The sequence below is a fragment of the Berghia stephanieae genome, chromosome 15, assembly GCF_034508935.2.
Source record: "Berghia stephanieae isolate SIO BIC M18660-M18661 chromosome 15, UCSD_Bste_1.3, whole genome shotgun sequence".
In the NCBI taxonomy this organism is placed as follows: domain Eukaryota; kingdom Metazoa; phylum Mollusca; class Gastropoda; order Nudibranchia; family Aeolidiidae; genus Berghia; species Berghia stephanieae.
Genome location: NC_088374.1, coordinates 16,274,881 through 16,294,972, shown reverse-complemented (window position 1 = coordinate 16,294,972; position 20,092 = coordinate 16,274,881). Strand labels below are relative to the sequence as shown.

General features: G+C 37.3%; 2 protein-coding genes across 2 annotated transcripts in view; one reads left to right on the top strand and one right to left on the bottom strand.

Annotated features, from left to right (window-relative positions):
• Positions 1-20,092, bottom strand: part of LOC144960786 (perlucin-like) — a 217,675-nt gene that overhangs the window by 81,619 nt on the left and 115,964 nt on the right. The gene's annotated exons all lie outside the window — the stretch shown is intronic.
• On the top strand, positions 3,580-19,238 carry LOC144960779 (uncharacterized). Its single transcript, XM_078894120.1, has 6 exons — positions 3,580-3,748; positions 6,439-6,765; positions 8,345-8,599; positions 10,865-10,957; positions 15,673-16,012; positions 17,678-19,238. The coding sequence occupies exons 2-6, from the start codon at positions 6,544-6,546 to the stop codon at positions 18,880-18,882; spliced, it is 2,115 nt and encodes a 704-aa protein (XP_078750246.1). The 5' UTR covers positions 3,580-3,748; positions 6,439-6,543; the 3' UTR covers positions 18,883-19,238.

The window sequence follows — 20,092 nt, the reverse complement described above, 5'->3', positions numbered from 1 at the left end:
ATTATGTCGGGATGATTCAGACCCCAAAAAGTGAATTTAGAGATAGATTGATGAGAAATTTGACCTTAGAAGTTTTTGCAATGCAAGAAGTAGTCTTTATACTCCAACAGAACGTACAGAAATTAAACCCAAGTTGGATATTTGTGGCTATGAGTTCAATTTCCCTTACAGAGTGGATCCCGACATAATACCGCTTTGATGCGGTGGGTCACAAATGAAAACTTGGATGGAACTGAACAGACTAAAACTTACCGATAATAAGACTGAAATAATATTTATCGCAATCCTTTAAAATGTGATAATAATACATGTCATTTATATAGCGCTTGACCCCGTTGTCACTGGCTCTAAGCGCTTTACAGTGATATAAAACAAAACATATTACAGTAAGACAATTTTGATGGAGAGAAAAAAAATGTTTTAAAATGTAGAGTGTGAATCCATCGTTTTAGGAACTAGTGTAATTGAAACTGCTAAGGTTGTTCGAAATTTGGGTGTAGACTATTATTTATTGATTCAGATTTGTCTTTTACCAGCCAAGTAAATCATATCGTTGGGTTAACTCTTTCCTTGCCCATCATTGATAAGTAGAAAAATTGATATTTTAAACTCAAACAAGCTCTCTACAAAACAACTTTATGTTTAGCTAGATTATTGTAATTCGCTCCTCTTTTCTGTATTAAATAATGACAAAATAAAATCCCTTCAGGTAGACCAGAACGATGCTGCCAGGCTTATTTGTGACCCACAGTATCAAAACGGTATTATGTCGGGATCCACTCGATAAGGGAAATTGAATTCATAGCCACAAATATCCAACTTGGGTTTAATTTCTGTACTTTATGGTGGAGTATAAAGACTACTTCTTGCATTGCAAAATCTTCTAAGGTCAAATTTCTCATCAATCTATCTCTAAATTCACTTTTGGTGTCTGAATCATCCCGAAATAATACCGTTTTGAGACGGAGGGTCACATTTATAGAAAGAGGAGAAATTAATCTGCATCGGGTTTATTACTAAGAAAACTCAACTGGCTTCCCGTTGAGAAACGTATAGAATATTAAAAGATCTGTTCTGTTGTTTTTAAATCAGTGCACTCTGATTGTCCTGGATACATTAATGACATGCTTAAATATGTGACCCTTCGCCTCAAAACGGTATTAAGTCGGGTTGGTTAAGATGTTGAAACTTGAATATATAGCCAGAAATTTCAGACTTGTGTTGAGTTTGTATGTTTTATGGAAGAGAATGGAGACCATATTTTAGGGTGTTAATGCCAACAATTCATATTTTTGACCAGTTTAACATTTACTTCGGCTTTTAAGCATGTGGTTCGTTCCGACATAATACCATTTTGAGACGATGGATCACATATATAAATTTCGTGTTTGCTTGAAAAAGGCCTAAGGCCGAAACGTCGTTTGTTTTTGTGTTGCTCCCTTATGTTTGAGTCACAGTTACTCCCTTTATCTTTCTCTCAATTTTGGACACCTCTAGTTTTCTGTTAAATATACCAAGCCAAGAGAGACAAATTTAGAAGATTCAACAGTCACGACGTCACTTCCCTCGTAATGACGCATAGTAACTTAGTAACTGGTTCTAAACTATCGGAACAATGGCGGGCGCCATTATGAAATACTTCTCAGACGAGCATAAAAGTGTATCCAGGGGAGAAATACATTATAAATCTGATCATATTTAATTTGGACTTTTATACATTCTGACCACATGAAATTTGAAAAAGTTCTAGCCAGCATGAAGAATTTTGTTGGTTTAGAACCAAGCTGCTGGTTGCTGGGCGGACGTGACATCAGACTATTGAATCCTATTGGATGATGACTGTATGACGACTCGACGTGGGCTCCGGAGTAAAAAAAGAAAAGAAAATAAGGCATAGACACTGAAAACAAAATGGCAGCTCCGTTCCCACATTACTTTTATCCATAGCTATAACTTTTACATTTTAAAAAAAGATAAGCACTATTTTAGTCATGGCGAGGTCATCATCATCATCATTGCCTTTTTCACCCTGGGTCAGGGTATAGGCCACAGACAAACAGTTTCCATCCTTCTCTATCCTGAGCTAACTTTTTTATCTCACGACTTCTCTGTATATCAGCTTCTTTAATTCTTCTCCATGTTCCTCGTGGCCTTCCCCTTGATCTTCTGCCCTGAGGGTTCCAGTCCAATACTTTCTTTGTTACAGTTGAGTCATTCTTTCTAAGCGTGTGTCCAATCCACCTCCATCGTCTTCTTCCTATTTCCTCTCCCACCGGTTTCTGCTGTGTGGTGGTTCGGCGAGGTGGTCAAAAGAAAATCTTTTGAATTTCATAGAGGAATACCACTCATGAGTGCCTGTGGAAGGTGAAATCGAGCGGCTATGTGGTCTAGTGGTATAACACTCGCTTTCGGATCGGAAAGTCCTGGGTTCGAGCCTCGCTCGGCGCATAATGAGTCCTTGGAGAAGGCTCTTTATTCACATTCTCTCACCGTACTCATGTGTAAAACGAGTACCTGGTTGTTAACAGCGTTGTCTCTGTCCGAAAAAAAATGTAACATCGCCTAACAGGCGGTGTCCCGTCCTAAATGTTAAATGTTGTTTTTGGCCTTGTAAAGCGCTTTGAGCACATTAAGTGGATATTGCTCTATATAAAAGCTCATTTTTTAAAGGATTATTATAGTATTAGAATAAAACGAGAGCGTTCGTACCACGAACTCGTAGATTTTGTGAAAGACTTTGAACCACAGGCAGATAAACACTTAATTATGAGAAAAATTAGTAATCTTCACAAATCATTTTGGTGGCAGTTTTCAGGATCGGTTGCCGATGAGGGCAGTGGCGCAGTTCATCAACGGTGTGTGTGTGGGGAGGGGGGGGGGGTGTAAAATGGTCGTTTTCGTAACCCATTTTCAGTCCAAATTGTTCTTTTTCAATTTATCTTTCGTTTTTCTTGAATAGCAAGAACACACGCAGTAATAACATAAATTAAATGTGTCGTGGAAAGGCAGGGAATGATCGTCCCTACACGTTAAGTCATTTTGAGATGAATTTAATTTCTGAGATTTATTTAAATTTTAAAAAATCTAAAACAATCTACATTTATGCAAAAAAAAAAAATCGCGTAAAGATTCGCTACAGGCTACAGCCGTTGAAAAACCGTTACCATAGCCTGAAATCCCTACGAGTGGCAACATTGGCGGGCGACTGACTGGTGACTTGGCAACGATGGCTCTACCGTAGCCTACCAGAAATCGAGCATCCGGTTCATGTTTTTAATTTTCGACCTGTGAATTAAGGCTTGGCGAGCGAATCGGGATGTCCCGCAATATTTTAGGTGCTAAATTCCGGGTTGAATACTAGAGTAAGTAGTTGGTATTCATTAATACTTGTTCTATTGACAACACATGAGTCTTGTGTGTCTGACAAACAAAGACCCGTGTTTAATGTTGATAATGTCGACAATTGCTTTGAAGTGCATTAATAAATGTAAAAAAAAAAAAGACAATCATAATCCGGGAAGCCCGTTGCCGATTCCAACGATCCGCTGTTCGTACCCGGGTATCCGATCAATAAATCCCGGTTCTTGACCCTACCCTGAGCACTGAGTCTGAAAAGCAGACGAGAAACCGTAGTGTTTATCATCGAATGTTTCCGAACTTGCGATATAATATATCCGTCTTCAATTATTTTCGTCATAGTATCTTGTCAATATTCATGTTTTATAATATGTATCCGCACGAAAATAAGGTAAGTTGTTGTTCCTATTGAGACATCCACATGAATCGATTAGCATAACTGGGCATAGTCAATACAGCACACAGTTCAGTAACACTGTAAATTGTAAACAGTAAACAGGATAACTGTCACGAGTCATCACACTGACACTACTGTCATTGTCATAGTCAATCCAGCAATTGTCATTGCCATTATATTAATGGGCGTCAACTAAATTTAGCTTGTGCCCTCTGATGAAGTGTTCCCTGGGTAAGTCCTCCGACCTCGAGCTAACCCTGACCCTGATAGAAAAGAGGAAAAAAAACACCCTTACTTAGGCCTAGATAGGCCTAGACTACAGACTACAGTACAGTGCTTTTCATTTCACTATCTACCTTTCAATACTTCAACGACAAAAGGGCAAAGGAGGACCAAAACAATGGTAATGTGAAGGAATTTTAAACTTTCTTTAATCTATCAAGGTTTGCTATCTTAGTGTATCAAGTAATTTCTGCAAAAGGGTTTTAAGTTTAAGATGATGATCGTGAAATAATCTCATCATTCGAGGTTAGATGCCATAGATCTGAAATCAGCTAGACTGCTTGCTATCTATTTTTGTGATATTTGGAGCAGAGACCAAATTTGAGTACAGAAGTCTGAAAAACTGAATCGGGAATCATACATTTACTCAATGTACGAAGCCGTCTCACTTTCTTTTATTTTCGAAGACATTGTAATGGTCATGGTCTCCTTGTCTACTAAGATAGACCATAAAGTAAGCTGAAATTGTTTTCATCAGTTGTTTTGTCATGAATTACCTATCAATACTATCAAGATATTAATTTTGTTTCATGCACATTTTTCCACACTAAAAGGAATATAACATGTCACAGGTTCAGTCCTTTCATCAGTACTGTCTCCTGTCATTAATATCTCACATAGAGATCTGTCAAAGAAAGCATTCGATCGCTGGATTGCCTCTGGTGTCCAGACCAGGCAATGTATGTAGACCTGTAAATTCTCAGTCAATTACAATTCGTCAAATTAAAATATTTTAAAGAAGGAAAGAAAGAAATAATTCATGAATCGTATTCGAATTACTGTAAAGTAATTAGGAATGTTCCACAGCGCTATGCATAGCTCATGGGCCGTTTATATTTACGATGGATATATTGCCAAGGCTAAGTGATGGTTTTTAGAATTGCCGTGTCTGAAGACATCCCAGTGTATTTTCACACAGCCTTCTGAAATTATTTTTTCACTTTCAAAACCTGTCGTGATCCCAATGGTAGCCAATTTTAGCTAAGCCGCCGAGCGATAAATTTCACTGTTTCGTCTAAGCCAAATTGACCACTTTAATCTGGTGACATGTAAAAGTATGAAAAAGTAAAATTCGAACGCCGGAGGTGCGTTATGAAGACACCTTCAAATCGAAAGTTAAATGATTGCTACAAGCACATCTCGATTGCCTCACTTTGTAAACAAACTGGTTGACCGTTTCTTCACTGATTGAGTCCCTAATTATAAGAAACAATGATAAGTAGCCTAATTAATACCCACGCAAATTAGTTTTCTGCCATTGTTTTGCTCAAGTGAGCTTGCTGTTTGCTATTCATTTCGAGTCTTTGGATTTTTCCGTTATGAAGAGTTTCAGTTTCAGTCAATTTTTTTTAGAGCTCATTTACAGGTCTATGTACGACAGTTGTTTTTTTTTTTTTCTAATTCAGTGGTACACATTGGAATTAAGTGAATTGTGATAAATTTTCTTTAAAATTTTACATCATCTAACATTCCTGCATAATGCTCCCCCTTTGTTTTTCCCCTATTGCTCCCTACCCAATCCCACACCATCACCACTTTCAAATTATTCACAAAAATATTAGTTGTATGACTCCCTCTGGTACTGTTGGCTTATGGTCACTTGTGAGGTGCTTTGAGATTATTTCACATTAAAAAACAAAAATAAAATTAACCTTGAGCTTTTATATAACGCAATATCCACTAAACGTGCTCAAAGCGCTCAAATCCCTAGCCAACATTAACATGTAGGTCAAGACATGATGCCTGTTAGGCGATATTACTATTTTTTTGATAGAGACAACGCTATTGATGGCCAGGTAGTACTCATTTTACACCCGAGTATGCTGAGTAAAGAGCCTTTTCAAGGACTCAGTTATGCGCCACCCAAAGCAGGCTCCAAACCCTGGAGCTTCCTATCTGAAGGCAAGTGTCACACTACAAGACCGAAATAACTGTGCATAGCTGCCAACCAGTACGATAAAATAAATTCGTACTTAGTACGATTTGGCCAATCCAGAAAAAGAAAAAAAATCCAGAAAAAAAAAAAAAAACCCGAAGAAAATCTGATAAAAATTATCTTGGGAGAAAATTAATCAGTAATCTGCTTCTGTCACCACCTCCCCATCACTTATGCCTACCCAGTATGATGATAAAGGTAAGCTTCTCTTAGTATTACAGTTCTGACCATTCTAGTACTTAAGTACATTAATAAAAATGCCATTTTAAGACATGAATTGGACGTCCACGCCGCAATGTGTATAATAATACGTTTTTGCATTTTGAAAAGTTGGCAGCTATGACTGTGCATTTAACGGATATTGTGCCGTGTAAAAACTCAAACTATGTTGCTTTTTGTATTGCTTTGTTGTTGTTTTTTAAATTTAACTTTTTTTTTTTTCTTTTATGATTTCTTTTTAAAACAGGTAAAAAACCTTCCCTGAGACATCCGTATCGAGACTGAGTCAGAGTTGTTTTAATTTATTGGTTATAAAACTAATCAATTCCAACTAAGCAGCACTCTTGTTGAGATGAGTAGTGAAAATGTCCGTAATCTGGTGCACCAGTTTGAAGAATGCCACACCCGAATTCAGACCCTGGGGGAGGTCCTACTCATCTCATGCAAGCCACGTCCCGTGTTTGTCTCGGCTCAAGACTTGGAGTTGACCAGTGACAATTTTGTCCGTTTTCGAGATCGGGTGATTAGCAACTTGAACAAGATGTGTATAATCTCCAAAGATATCTCGTCACAGGTTAGTAAGCGAGTTAGGACTTTAAAATGGATCGACAGAATTTCAAGAGGGGACCTTGCATAGAGGACCCAGATCTAAAATTTATGTTGAATTGTTGACATATACATGGGTGCAAGAGTGCTGGCTACTGCCGGCCGATTGGATTACAGAAAAAAAACATCACCGGCTTTTTGCATTTTGGATTTGATAGATTTTTTGTTTGTTTTTTTTTTGTTTAGGTCCCAACAATCGGGTCGGGTACGTCCATATGACTAAGCGAAACTTTTTAATCACGATGCTACTGTGACCCGGAAGTGATTGTTATATTATTAAATTTGAAAAAAAAAATTTTTTTTAAGTCCGTGAATCTTGCAGGCTTTTTCAGATTATATGTCTGGTCATAAGTAGACTTGCAGGCTTTTTGAGGTCCAGTTGCTTGCACCCATGCATATAAAGATTTTTTGACAGCTGTATTTTAAACAAAATTTTGGAGGAAAATCAGTGAAAAAAGTTGTTTTTTTTGTGACCTGAAATGGTCATAATATGTTGGTCCAAACCAAGTACTAAGAATTCAGTTTTTAAATTAAAGGGGACCAAAATGTGAGATTTTTAGTTTTTGTCACTAAGTTATTATGTCTATTGTCCTCAATAAGACATAAAATTAACAATGAATCAGTCTTCAGCATCAAAACCGCCCTAACAATATTACCATTTTGTGGCCTAGGTTGTCAATTTTCCGTATATTCATGGAATTCAGTATGTTATAAGCCCTCAGTATATTTTCAAATCATCTGCTTTTTTAACGTTAAATAAGTGATCGATCCTTTCCATGTTGTCTGCTATTGTTAACTAGTTATCTGCAGATTTTAACCAAAAATATTAATATTAATATAGCATCTCTTTGAAATTATTCTATATTTAGGCTACTTTGTTTTCAATTCTTTTAACCTTGGAAGAGAAAGTTTCTCTGCTTACCCATATTAAAAAATTTGTTTTTTTTTAATTGAGCTTTTATATAGCGCAATATCCACTAATTGTGCTCAAAGCACTTTACAAGGGGTCCCTGGCCAACAGCAACATTTAACATTTAGGACGGGACATGGACATGGACCCCTTGTAAAGCGATTTGAGCACGTTTAGTGAATATTGCGCTATATAAAAGTTCAATTTAAAGTAACAACGGCCAATAATGACGATCAAATAGTTGCTAAACATACAACCAATCCCTTATACTAATGCTTCGACATAGCTTTGGAAAACAACATTGCAAGATGGATAATGAAGACTTGCACAGTCTGTTTGGCTCGGTATAAGTATGAGTGTTTATGGTTTGATAAGTATATTGTAAAGCGCTTTGAGGGTTCGGCATTTAGTGCTATAGAAGAACACTTTTTGGCATTTATTACAGCAATATGAGTGACGCCTTTTGGTGTATCTAGCAACCCAGCCGGCATTACAGACACAAATAAAGACGTAGAACTCTGATGATTTTACTCAAACCAAATGTCAAGTTAGTTTTGCATATGTATAATCTAATTTTTTTTTTTTTTTGGGGTGAAATTAAGGAATAAATAATGATTCCCCTTTATTTTACTGTCAGATTCACACAGAAAGACTACAGATGGAGAAGCAGTTAAATCAACCACTGATGTCGTTGTCTGCCACAATGGTAACCTTGACCCAGTTGGCCAGTCACATTGCCTACCTGATGGCCGTTAACACTGAAGGATCTCAAGCGGCCAGTCTTGGGTCAGTCGCTTCACAGTTTGAGCTGGTTCAAGCTGATCTAGAACTCAAATTTGTATGCAATCGTTTGAAAAGGTCTCATGTCCATGACCTCACACCTCACATGCTGGTAAGGATTCATATTCGTTCTCGAATCAATTCACTCAACCTTTATTTCTGACACTTTCTATGTACTCAAGAAGAAAAGAGGAAAGCACACATAGCACACGCATCGATTTGGGTTGAGATGATGTGGGAGTTGCAGTTATTGTTTGTATTATCGACGTTTCTCTTCGTATTTTGAGTAACATATCAGTGACAATGCAACTAAAGGCTAGTGAAAGGCATATGACTGGCCAATCAACGTGTTGATATACAGTCCACTCTGCATAATTGCAACACCTTGGGATCAGCAAAAATGTTGCAATTAACCGAAGTTGAGTTTCCAGTCCACTATTTCAACATTTTACACATATATGGTAAACTCAAACCAGTTGTTGCAAACATTGTTCCTAGTCCACACAGACAACAATTTGATTGAAACAAAAACCATACAGCAGGCCTGTGTAGATTGTGGGAAGCAAAAACAATTTTGATGCCAGCCGACATTTTATTCAGATTGGATTCACTTTCAATCTTTTATTCTCAACATTTGTAGTAAGAGTCAAAGAGATTAGCCGTGATGAGAGACAATAAGCTCTCACCAAACCCACTGGTCACAATACACAGTTGTCGATCCCAAAGCAAAGGATATCACTCAATCTCTCTTTACAACTGTCATTATCCTCCTGTTGTCAAGACAACGCCCAGCCCCCTCCTATTTGATTGTCACTTATGACCTCACAAACCCATACTCCAAAGCCCCATCCTCTTTTATCACTAATAGGATGGTGACACACTACTGCAGCATTAAGCCCCGCCCACTCTCGATTCTTCAACTTGTCATGATTTCACCGGTGATAAAATTTAATCATAAAATTTTGTTTGATTTTTAAAAAATTTGCCACTATTTGAGGTCAAAAATTTGTTGCAATTAACCAGTGACTTTTATATATAATTAATTCCGTTTTTTTTTGGAAATGTTCAGATTAAACGAGTTGCGATTAACCGAGTTGCGATTATCAAAAGTGGACTGTACTTATATGTTAGCGTAGAGCAAGGGGTGTGTGACTCTAGACTGATTAACTATGCCCTTGAGCAGTGAGACGGTGATAAGCACTATGTAATGCCTGAGATGGGGATGATGCTCTGTTTGAGTTTCGAAGTACAGTTAGAAGTGGCTGTCAGTGGTGAGTGGAATGGGGGGGAAAGGAGGATGTTAGCCAGTGCATCGTTTCAACCCGCCTTCTCTTCTGAAGTTGGTGAAAAGAAAGGTGGATGAGGGATGCAATTGGGGGGGGGGGGGGGGGGGTTAAAGAGACGGAAGTCACAGTCACATCGTCTGACCTATTTGTTTAGGGTGATAACTTGGACCCAAATTCAGATAATTACAAAATTCAAACTGCATTTTGTGTAGAAATAGTGCCTCTATTCAAATATGTAATAATATTGGATTCGAATTTTTGCAACATCCAACTGGTTTTGCCAGATCACCTTAATTTTATGAAATCTTTTCATTAATAATTACTCTTACGATTCCTCATTATTTTACTGAAATACACTTTTCAATTATTTTTTTTTTCCCATAGCACCAAAATGTATTTTAATAACTTTTTGAATAACTTTTTAAAACATTTACAGCCTCCAGTCGTCAACTCTTGTAGAGGTAAAAAAAAAAAACACACACACACAAAAAAAAAACCCCTCAATCTCAAGAGAGTTGAGACCTGAACATTCTGGATGGGGATCCTGACCTCCCATAGTGGGCAGGGAGGTCCATACTGTGTCTTCTATCCCCTTATATATGTTTTCCAACATGCTTTCTGTCTTTGTCTTGGAATGAGGTTACTTGATTTTGTCCTGGTCCTGGTTTGGAGTCTTGGCTGGGAGGGAAACAGTCAAATGCATAGTTATTGTTTTGGGAGATGATATTTTTTTCCTTGTAAATCATCTCTCTGTTATGTATTATTACATTTGTTATTTTTAGTGTATAATGTAATCATTTAAGTGTATTCCTCTCTGTTGGATTTTGTGCTAGTGTCCGGATGAGACTTATAGGTGATCTCAAACTAAGTACATTGGTGGTATACTCTTGGAATCTACATCTGATCCCTATTTGTTCCCAGTTCCCCTTTGTCTTACCTTTTCTTGGGTGCTTTAATTGTAATTCTATAATTTTTTACTATCCATTTTCTTCCTTTTTACTGGCGCTGATATAACCTAAATGTGTTGCAAGCGCCGTAAAACCCTTAAAAACAAAACAAACAAACAGACCTGAACATTATTCTATCAACAGGTAGAGATGTGTGCCACCATCACCAAGAGCCTGTCTTGCATTGCAGACATGTGTAAAGATGCCGCAGATAAGATATCTGATACACAAGAGCAGGTATTTAAATATAATTATCATTTGATAAACTTACTTACTTATCCGAACCAGCGACCACCTGAGCTCAAGCCCTTCGGTCTTGTGCCATGACGTAGAAGACGTCTTTGGTAGTTGTTCCAGGTGACTATAATGTGTGTTACTGATGCTTGGATTTGGTGGGACCATTTGATAAACAAAAGACTTTTTTTTCTTGCAAATTCGAAAAATACGAAAATTTGCATGCAGTTATATTTTTGTTTGATGGTGTATACCGTCCAATACTCTACCCCATAATATCGGAAAACTCTTATCATTTCTTAGTAAAAACATGATTGTTGAATAATGCTTTGAACCCTTTGAATAAAAAATTTAATAGTCAACGGTTGCAAAATATTTTCACTCATTATATTGGCTTAAGGTTTGAAAGATGGATAATTGGCCACCTGAACTGAAATAATCCTTTGGTGCCTATAAAAAAAATTAAAATAAAATTCCCTTTATTCATCACATAGGGGAAATTTGTCTCTAGGGTCTATTCCAAGGGAAGAGTGGAATACCCCAGGCGTCAGCTGCAGTGCAGCTCCGCAAATTGAGCTAGGGCAAGGTGACTTGCTCAAGGCCACACAGCGCAGCGCGAGTGATCGAACTCGGTTCCTTTTGGGTATAAAGCAAAGACCGTACCGCTGAGCCATGCTGCCTCTGTACAGATTTAATGTTTTTTTGGGGGTCAAATTGTCATTTTTGCAATGCAGTCGAAGAGAAATGGCAAATTGCCGATTGATAAGAAAAAAATCATCACTCATTTGGCACTACACTGTAGCTGAATTGCCTTCTGTGCTCATTTGCATAAATTTTGGTGACACTCCCATTTTTATGGCGTTAGTCCAGACAAAGTGGCACCAGGTGTCAAATGTGGCACAAGGCAATTGGTGGTCAAAAAGGAAGGGGGGGGGGGGGGGGCGAATGACTAGATTTTATTTGTAAGTAGGTCAAGCGTGGTGGTACAGTTATAGGTGGTTTAAAAAGAAACTTATTATAACTTCCCTCTAATTAAACTACTCTCTCTCTCTCTCACTCTCTCTCTTTCTTTCTCCCCCCTCTTATTTTCTGTTTCTATCTTTCTATCTTTCCCTTATCCATAAAGTTATCTGGTTATAGAGAGATATTATTAATTGATCACAATTATAGGGGATAATCAACTTAGTTTCACTTTTTATCTTTGTTTCTTAACAAAAGTAAAGCAAGTAAATAAAAATATAGATTCTTCAGGATTTTTGACCAAGTTTATTTTAAATCCCTTGAATAGACGGTATTTCTTTAAAATCGTTTTCAGGAAAGGACAATTCATTAAAAATGTACATCCAGTAAGTTATCTCTGCTATTAAGAATGGATGTATACTGGTAGTAGTAATATGTGACCCATCGTCTCAAATGTTGGAAAGAACCATATGCTTGATAGCCAAATTAAATGTTAAGTCTAGTAGCACGCAGGTCCAGTATTGAGGACGAGCATAACTTAAGTCAGTGGAGCGATGGTCCAGTATTGAGGACGAGCATAACTTTAGTCAGTGGAGCGACGGTCCAGTATTGAGGACGAGCATAACGTAAGTCAGTGGAGCGACGGTCCAGTATTGAGGACGAGCATAACGTAAGTCAGTGGAGCGACGGTCCAGTATTGAGGACGAGCATAACGTAAGTCAGTGGAGCGACGGTCCAGTATTGAGGACCAGCATAACTTAAGTCAGTGGAGCGACGGTCTAGTATTGAGGACCAGCATAACGTAAGTCAGTGGAGCGACGGTCCAGTATTGAGGACCAGCATAACTTAAGTCAGTGGAGCGACGGTCTAGTATTGAGGACCAGCTTAACTTAAGTCAGTGGAGCGACGGTCCAGTATTGAGGACCAGCATAACTTAAGTCAGTGGAGCGACGGTCCAGTATTGAGGACCAGCTTAACTTAAGTCAGTGGAGCGACGGTCCAGTATTGAGGACCAGCATAACTTAAGTCAGTGGAGCGACGGTCCAGTATTGAGGACGAGTTGGCTTTGACAGCGAGAGCGCCAGTCCATTATTAAGGACAAGATCAACCCCGTTTATGAATGGAGTTGTTAACCTTTCTATATTTAGAAATGCAGTAAAAATTTTATTGATTCTGATTGGATCAATAGTTTAGCTATGTCCTTCAACTTGTAATAAAATAAATAAAATAAAATTCCCTTTATTCATCCCCAAGGGGAAGTTTGTCTTTAGGGTCTATTCCAAGGGAAGACTGGAATAACCCAGGCGTCAGCCGCAGAGCAGTGCCACAAAATGAGCTAGGGCGATGTGACTTGCTCAAGGCCACACAACGCAGTGGCGAGTGATTGAACTCGGTACCTTTTGGGTAGGAAGCAAAGACCGTACCACTGAGCCACCCTGCCCCCAAACTGAAGGCAAGTTAGTGGCCTTTCAAGTCATAAACGAAGCCAACAAAGATCCTCTTGCCCACACCCATGCCCCGACCACGCTGTTTTGCATGCTCTGGTCATCTGTTACGTCTCAAACAAAGGACACAAAGAATGAATGTTACCCATGTGTTTGTGTGTTTGTAGAAAATTCCTTTATTTTATGTGTACATCTGTACATGGGCTCTTTGTGTGTATTTGCATGTGTTAGACGAATACTAGGCTAAGGTGTAAAGCCTTGCTCCCTCTCATTCCACCACTCATCTATTCGAAATAGAAAGATGACTGTTACAGGTTTCATAAATTCTTACTAAGTTTGCTCTCTCTCAATAAATATCTTATTTCCCTTTAAGAAAATGTAAAGGTTGTACCATAAATTATTGCTATTAGCTCAAAAAAAGTAAATTTTCTGGGATGGGTGCTAAATATTGAAATACTAGGCGAGTTGCCATTGTTTCAACTGATCGGCTGTAGCAACTAGGCACTGTCAGTGTAACTTCCAGAATGCAAGGTCGCGTCATTTGAGTTAAACTGGTCAAAAATATAAATTGTTGGCATTAGCACCCTAAAATAATATGGTATCCATTCTCCTCAATAAAACACACAAACTCAACACAACTCTGATATTTCTGGCTATAAATTCAATTTTCAACATCTTAACCATCCCGACTCAATACCGTTTTGTTTTTTTTAGGCGAAGGGTCACATGTGACATGCGAAACTATGATATTTTATGATATGATTTTGTTTGAGTTTGACTGATGGACCAACACATTTTTCTCCTTTTTGACAAATTGCCATTATCATCACTGATCATACTGTATACACACTTTGCCGTGTAGATAAGATGCATACACTGGGTGGGATTCCTTACCTCTCATAGTGGGCAGGGAGGTACTAACTGTGTCTTCTACCTACCTATATTTGTTTTCCAACATGCTTTCAATCTTTGTCTCTTAGCGGGTGGTTGGATGGGAGCATCACCCTTGAATCATATACCAATGATGTTCGCATGGGTGTACGATCCGATAGTGATGTCGTTTCTTCTTCTCTTTACTAGCCTATCCTGCTTCTTTGGTTTGTGATTGTATTTTTGACAGGGGATATTTTTTTTCCTGTAAATCTTCTGCCTGTTTGTTCTTTGTTATTTATAATTTAGCTTATGATATCTTTAGGTTATGATTTTGATTTACATTTGTACTATTTTTGTTAGATTGCTTGTTTTTTTGTTTCAGCGGTCTCTCATATAACCTCAATTGTGTTGGAAGAGACCTAAAGCAACAAACAAAAAAAACAAACTATCTTTGTCTTGGAATGAGATTACTTGGTTTTGTCTAGGCCCTGGCCGGAAACCCTGGCTGCGAGGGAAACAGTCAAATGTTTAATTATAGTTTTGGGAGATGACATTTTTTTACTTGTAAATCATCTCTCTGTTATGGAAAGCATTATGTTTCTTTATATTATGTATGATTTGTAAAACATTTGAGGGTATTCCTCTAAGCGGGACCTGTGCTTGTGTCTGGATGAGACATTTAGTGATCTCAAACTAAGTACTTTGATAGTGTGCTGTTGGAATCTACACCTGTTTCTTATTTGAACCAATTCCTCTTTGTCTTTCCTTTTTTTCGATGCTTTATTGTAATTCTAGAACTTATAACTATCCCATTTTCTTCCTTTTTACTGGCACTGATATGACCTTAATGTGTTGCAAGCGCCGTAATACCCTTAAAAACAAAAACAAAACAAGATGCATACATAACTGTCAATATCACAGTAAACCATCAGTGGTTGAAATCACTGGTCGCATTTTAAAAAAAAAAAAAACAACTTATAAACTATTTTTTAACGCTGACTGGGTGAAATTATTTCGAGGAAGGAATCGAATGATAACAAGGAATAAAAGGGGATAAAATTGGACATGGGAATGATTTTAAGGAAACCGTGTGTTGGAGGAAACCATTCTGGTGTGTTGTGGTAGTGGTGCTGGTGGTGGTAGTAGTAAAAATGATGGTGAAGGTGGCGATGATGATGACATCTAAATATTTAAAATCTTCGTCTGTTTCTATCTATCTATCTATGTCGTGCCTAAGGAATTTCTCACAAACCAGCTAGAAACAGTATCTGAATATTTATAATATAATACAATGATGATGATAGTAATGATAATAAGGAAAATGATTAAAATGATTGTCGCTATTATTATTATTATTATTATTATTATTATTATTATTATTATTATTATTATTATTATTATTATTATTCATTGAAACTTTTCTGATCAAACTTTTCCCAGGATCAATTCAAACTGTGTATCAAAGCCATCACCTCTACCACGGGCTGTCTGGTTTCCAGTGTCAAAAGCCTCAAGTCAAGACGACAGCAACAGCAACAACACCACCACCACCAACATCATCATCACCATCATCATCAGGATTATACTTCGGTTAGCCCAAGCACCACCGGTTCTGTCCCACAGTCAGCAGAGGCCAGCCACCTTCAGCGTGTGGTGAATTTTTGCTTGCCCGTGACAGCGACCAGCACTGCTCTGACTGCATTCGCCACTGAGGACAAATTTTTAGGCTCTCCAGCCTCACTGTCACTCACTGGAGAAAACGTATTCAAATCTATTCTAGGTACACTATTGTTAAGTTTTCTCTGTTGCAGATATTGTTTTTTTACTTGGCAATAATATTACTTAAAACTTCAACTTAAGCTTTTATATAGAGCAATATCCACTCAAACCGATGCTGTTATCTCTAAATTGAACACAGGAATTTATTTTATTCGGAAACTTTCAGAATTTGACATAGATAAAACGTTGTGCACCCTTTTTTATAGGTCCGTTTTGGAGACCGTTATTACTTTTTGTATTACAGCCTGGTGCGGAAATGCCAGTATTTGTGACATTAAGAAAAGTGATCGGATAATTGATAAAGCTAGGAGTTATACTCACCCAATTTCCAATGTGGAAGAACTGTTCAAGAGATTTGGTCTAAGTAAAATGGAGAAAGTTGTGAAGGATGGTGATCACCCCCTTTGCAAATATATTAAGTTCTCCATGAGGAGCCATCGCCTTATATTTATAAAAACAAAGACAACACATCACCTTAATTCATTTTTGCCACACGGTGTTCGAATTTTTAACGCTCAACTGTGATTTAAATTAAATACTATTTTTTAAATATACACATACACAAGTTCGGACGAAAGGCCAGAGGTATGGCCTATCTCAATTTATCAAATAAATATATAAAGTGTTGCTATTGGTTCTTGGTTGTATATTTTTACAATTTTTGTGCATTTGCATATATATATATGTATACATTGTCGCCATAGATTCTCGACTTTGTGTTTATTCATTTTTATGCATGCCTCGTCTGTAAACGAATTTCCATTTTTTTGGATGAATAAAGTATATATTATTATTATTATTATTATTATTATTATTATTATTATTATTATTATTATTATTATTATTATTATTATTATTAAACATTGATGGCCTTGAGGTATAAAATTCTTGATGATTGATTTTGCGGCAGTCAAAAGAAAACATTATGGATGGATTTCATTGTCCTCTTTACTTGACGGGCCTTCTTTGGACGCTGCCATCCTAGTGCTGTGATGACTGCATTTTTGTCTCAGCCATTCATGATATAATGACATTCAAAGGTGAATGTAATGTAATCCATTTTTGCTTTTGCTCAGTTGAGAGAAGCTGAGGCACAGTCTTTGTGGAAACCTCCTAAATCCCAGGGTTTCAGTTTAAACCTGGTGACACATCCCAACAATCAATCAAATCAGGAATTCTTGAGTGGAGGTGATTGAAATTTTCATAGCATGTGCACATTTAGATGACATAATTTCCACATTAAGCATTCATGATAGTGCTCTATCGGTGCTTCTGTGGTGGATACATATAGAATGCAATTTATATATGTGTGCTGTAGTTTTCCTGAATGAGTATCGTTTGTAAGGTCGACTGGGGATCGAACCTGAGACCTTCTGATTACCGGTCAAAAGTGCAACCATTACGTGGCATTATTATTATTATTATTATTATTATTATTATTATTATTATTATTATTATTATTATTATTATTATTATTATTATTAGTATCATTATTATTAGTATCATTATTATTATAATAATTATTTTTTTTAGAAGATGTAGTTGTAGTAGTAATATTACTATTAGTTGCATCGGTAGTAGTAGAAGTAAAAGAATGCTATGCTATCCGATGTTTTATTTCTCTGGGAGTCATTAACGTATCATTTTCTTGTTCTTATTTCATCAGGACTATGCATGAGTATGTTGTCGGCAAGTCTTCAGATCCTCAAGTCAACTAGAGATCTTCTTTACGATCCGACAAAGAGGAAGCACAAAGATAAGATCACTCTCTGCGTTGACTCAATATCAAGAACTGCATTTCGGCTCCGCGATTTCTTATTGTCCTATGAGTTTTCAACCAACTCGAGTGCAACGACTCGAACTATTTCTGGTGCTTCGCCTTCCTCTAATAATATACCTAGTGGAGAGGACAAGCTTAATATAGTCATGGACAAAGACGGGGAAATATCGACACCTTTTTATTCGAGTAGTAACAGCAGTAGTAGTTGTGTTGGTAATAGTAACAGTATGAAGAGAGAAAGAAAAGAAGAATGTAAAGATGTTAAAGTGAATAGTGATGAAAAGATTTATCAAAACGAGAATGATCGTGGTGTTACATTATCTTCCTTGGTTTTATCATCACCTTCATCCTCATCATCACCGTCAACATTGCCATCCACTCCAAAGTCCATATCAGCTACATCAGTGATAAATTATGATAATATTTATAGTAATAACAATAACATTGATCATGATCATGGTCGGATTAATTCATCTACTTCATCGCCTTCTTCTAAATTATTTACTACATCACCATCAGTGTCACCTAAACTATCTTCAAAGCCAAAGTCATCATCATCTTCAATTTCAGATTCGAAGAAGAAACAGCATCACCACCATCATCATCATCATCATCGCAAATCTTCCACATCGTCGTCCAAACAATTCTCAATTCCCGTTGAACCCAGTCACTCGAGCCTCTATGCAGGAGCTCAAAGCCATCAAGCCCATCAGGCTCGGGTCAGCTCCCAAGTTGTGAAAAATCCCTCCACCCTTAATCAATCCACCAAAGAATCTGCCCTCTCGCCATCACCTTCATCACCGCATTCATCTCCTATTGCTTCCTCAACAGCAACATCACCATCACCATCTACTTCACCACTGTTCTCAGCATCATTATCATCACCAACTTCATCCTCATCTCCTTCAAACACATCCTCAGGGCATTTGAAATCATCATCAGCCTCATCTTCACTACCTCTGTCATCACCATCTAAGACATCACCGTCAGGGTCAGACGAAACACTCGACTCTTCCAAGAAGAAAATGAAAGAAGAATTTGTTCTGTCTGTGGATGTCCTAGGAGACATTGTTCATTCTGAAAGACTGTGATATAGACTGATGTCATAGCAAACTGGTATTTCACTCATTGTTGGTAAATGGCTCAGCTATTCTCTCCATTTCTAATCAAAGTCAAGCAATTATTTGAAAGATCAATGTCTTCTGAGCATTTTAATCTTTATTTGAAGCAAATCGGGTGATTTTTCATGAAATTGTGGTCATATGCATGGGCTAGGGTGTGAAACCCTAATTTTGCGAAAATCGCTTCCAAAGTTGACACAAGAGTTGAAATTAAGTATATTAAACAAGAGTTGAAATTAAGTATATTAATTACATTCATAAAAAGATAAAAATAAAATGTTTAGGAGTAGACTTCAATTAAAATATTTCATCAATATGTAGAAAAATGTTTGATTTAATGATTTTCGGTGTGAACTCATTTTCCGTGAAAATTGACCTCTTGACTAAAATTGTCAATATCTCAGTTCAAAGCTTTTCACCATGCCCATAGTGGGCAGGGAGGTACTTGCTGTGTCTTCTATCCCCTATATCTGTTTTCCAACGTGCTTTCTGTCTTTGTCTTGGAAAGAGATTACTTGGTTTTGTCCTGGCCCTGGCCTGAGTCCTAGCTGGGAGGGAAACAGTCAAATGCATAGTTATTGTTTTGGGAGATGATATTTTTTTCCTTGTAAATCATCTCTCTGTTATGTATTATTATGTTTGTTATTTTTAACGTATAATGTAAGCATTTGAGTGTATTCCTCTTTGTTGGATTTTGTGCTTGTGTCCGGATGAGACTTATAGGTGATCTCAAACTAAGTAAATTGATGGTTTGCTCTTGGAATCTGCATCTGATCCCTATTTGTTCCCAGTTCCCCTTTGTCTTCCTTTCTCTTGGGTGCTTTAATTGTAATTCTAGAACTTTTTGCTATCCCATTTTTTTCCTTTTTACTGGCGCTGATATAACCTAAATGTGTTGCAAGCGCCGTAAAACCCTTAAAAACATAAACTTTTCACCATGCGACTGATTATCTCAAAGACACCCACAAATGTGACTGAGTGGCGGTCTGTAGGATATTGAAAACTGTCAAAGTGATTGCATAGAAACGATAAGCTACAGATGGGGTGAAAATTCAATTGTGACCCTTCGCCTCAAAACGGTATTACGTTGGGATGGTTAAGATGTTGAAAATTGAATTTATAGCCAGAAATATCACTTGTGTTCAGTTTGTATGTTTTATTGAGGAGAATGGATACCATA

Excerpts from the sequence above, each read along its gene's own strand:
- LOC144960779 (XM_078894120.1), top strand. The coding sequence starts at position 6,544 with ATGAGTAGTGAAAATGTCCGTAATCTGGTGCACCAGTTTGAAGAATGC. Across the intron at positions 6,766-8,344 it reads CCAAAGATATCTCGTCACAG|ATTCACACAGAAAGACTACA; the intron begins GTTAGTAAGCGA and ends TTTTACTGTCAG. Across the intron at positions 10,958-15,672 it reads TATCTGATACACAAGAGCAG|GATCAATTCAAACTGTGTAT; the intron begins GTATTTAAATAT and ends AACTTTTCCCAG.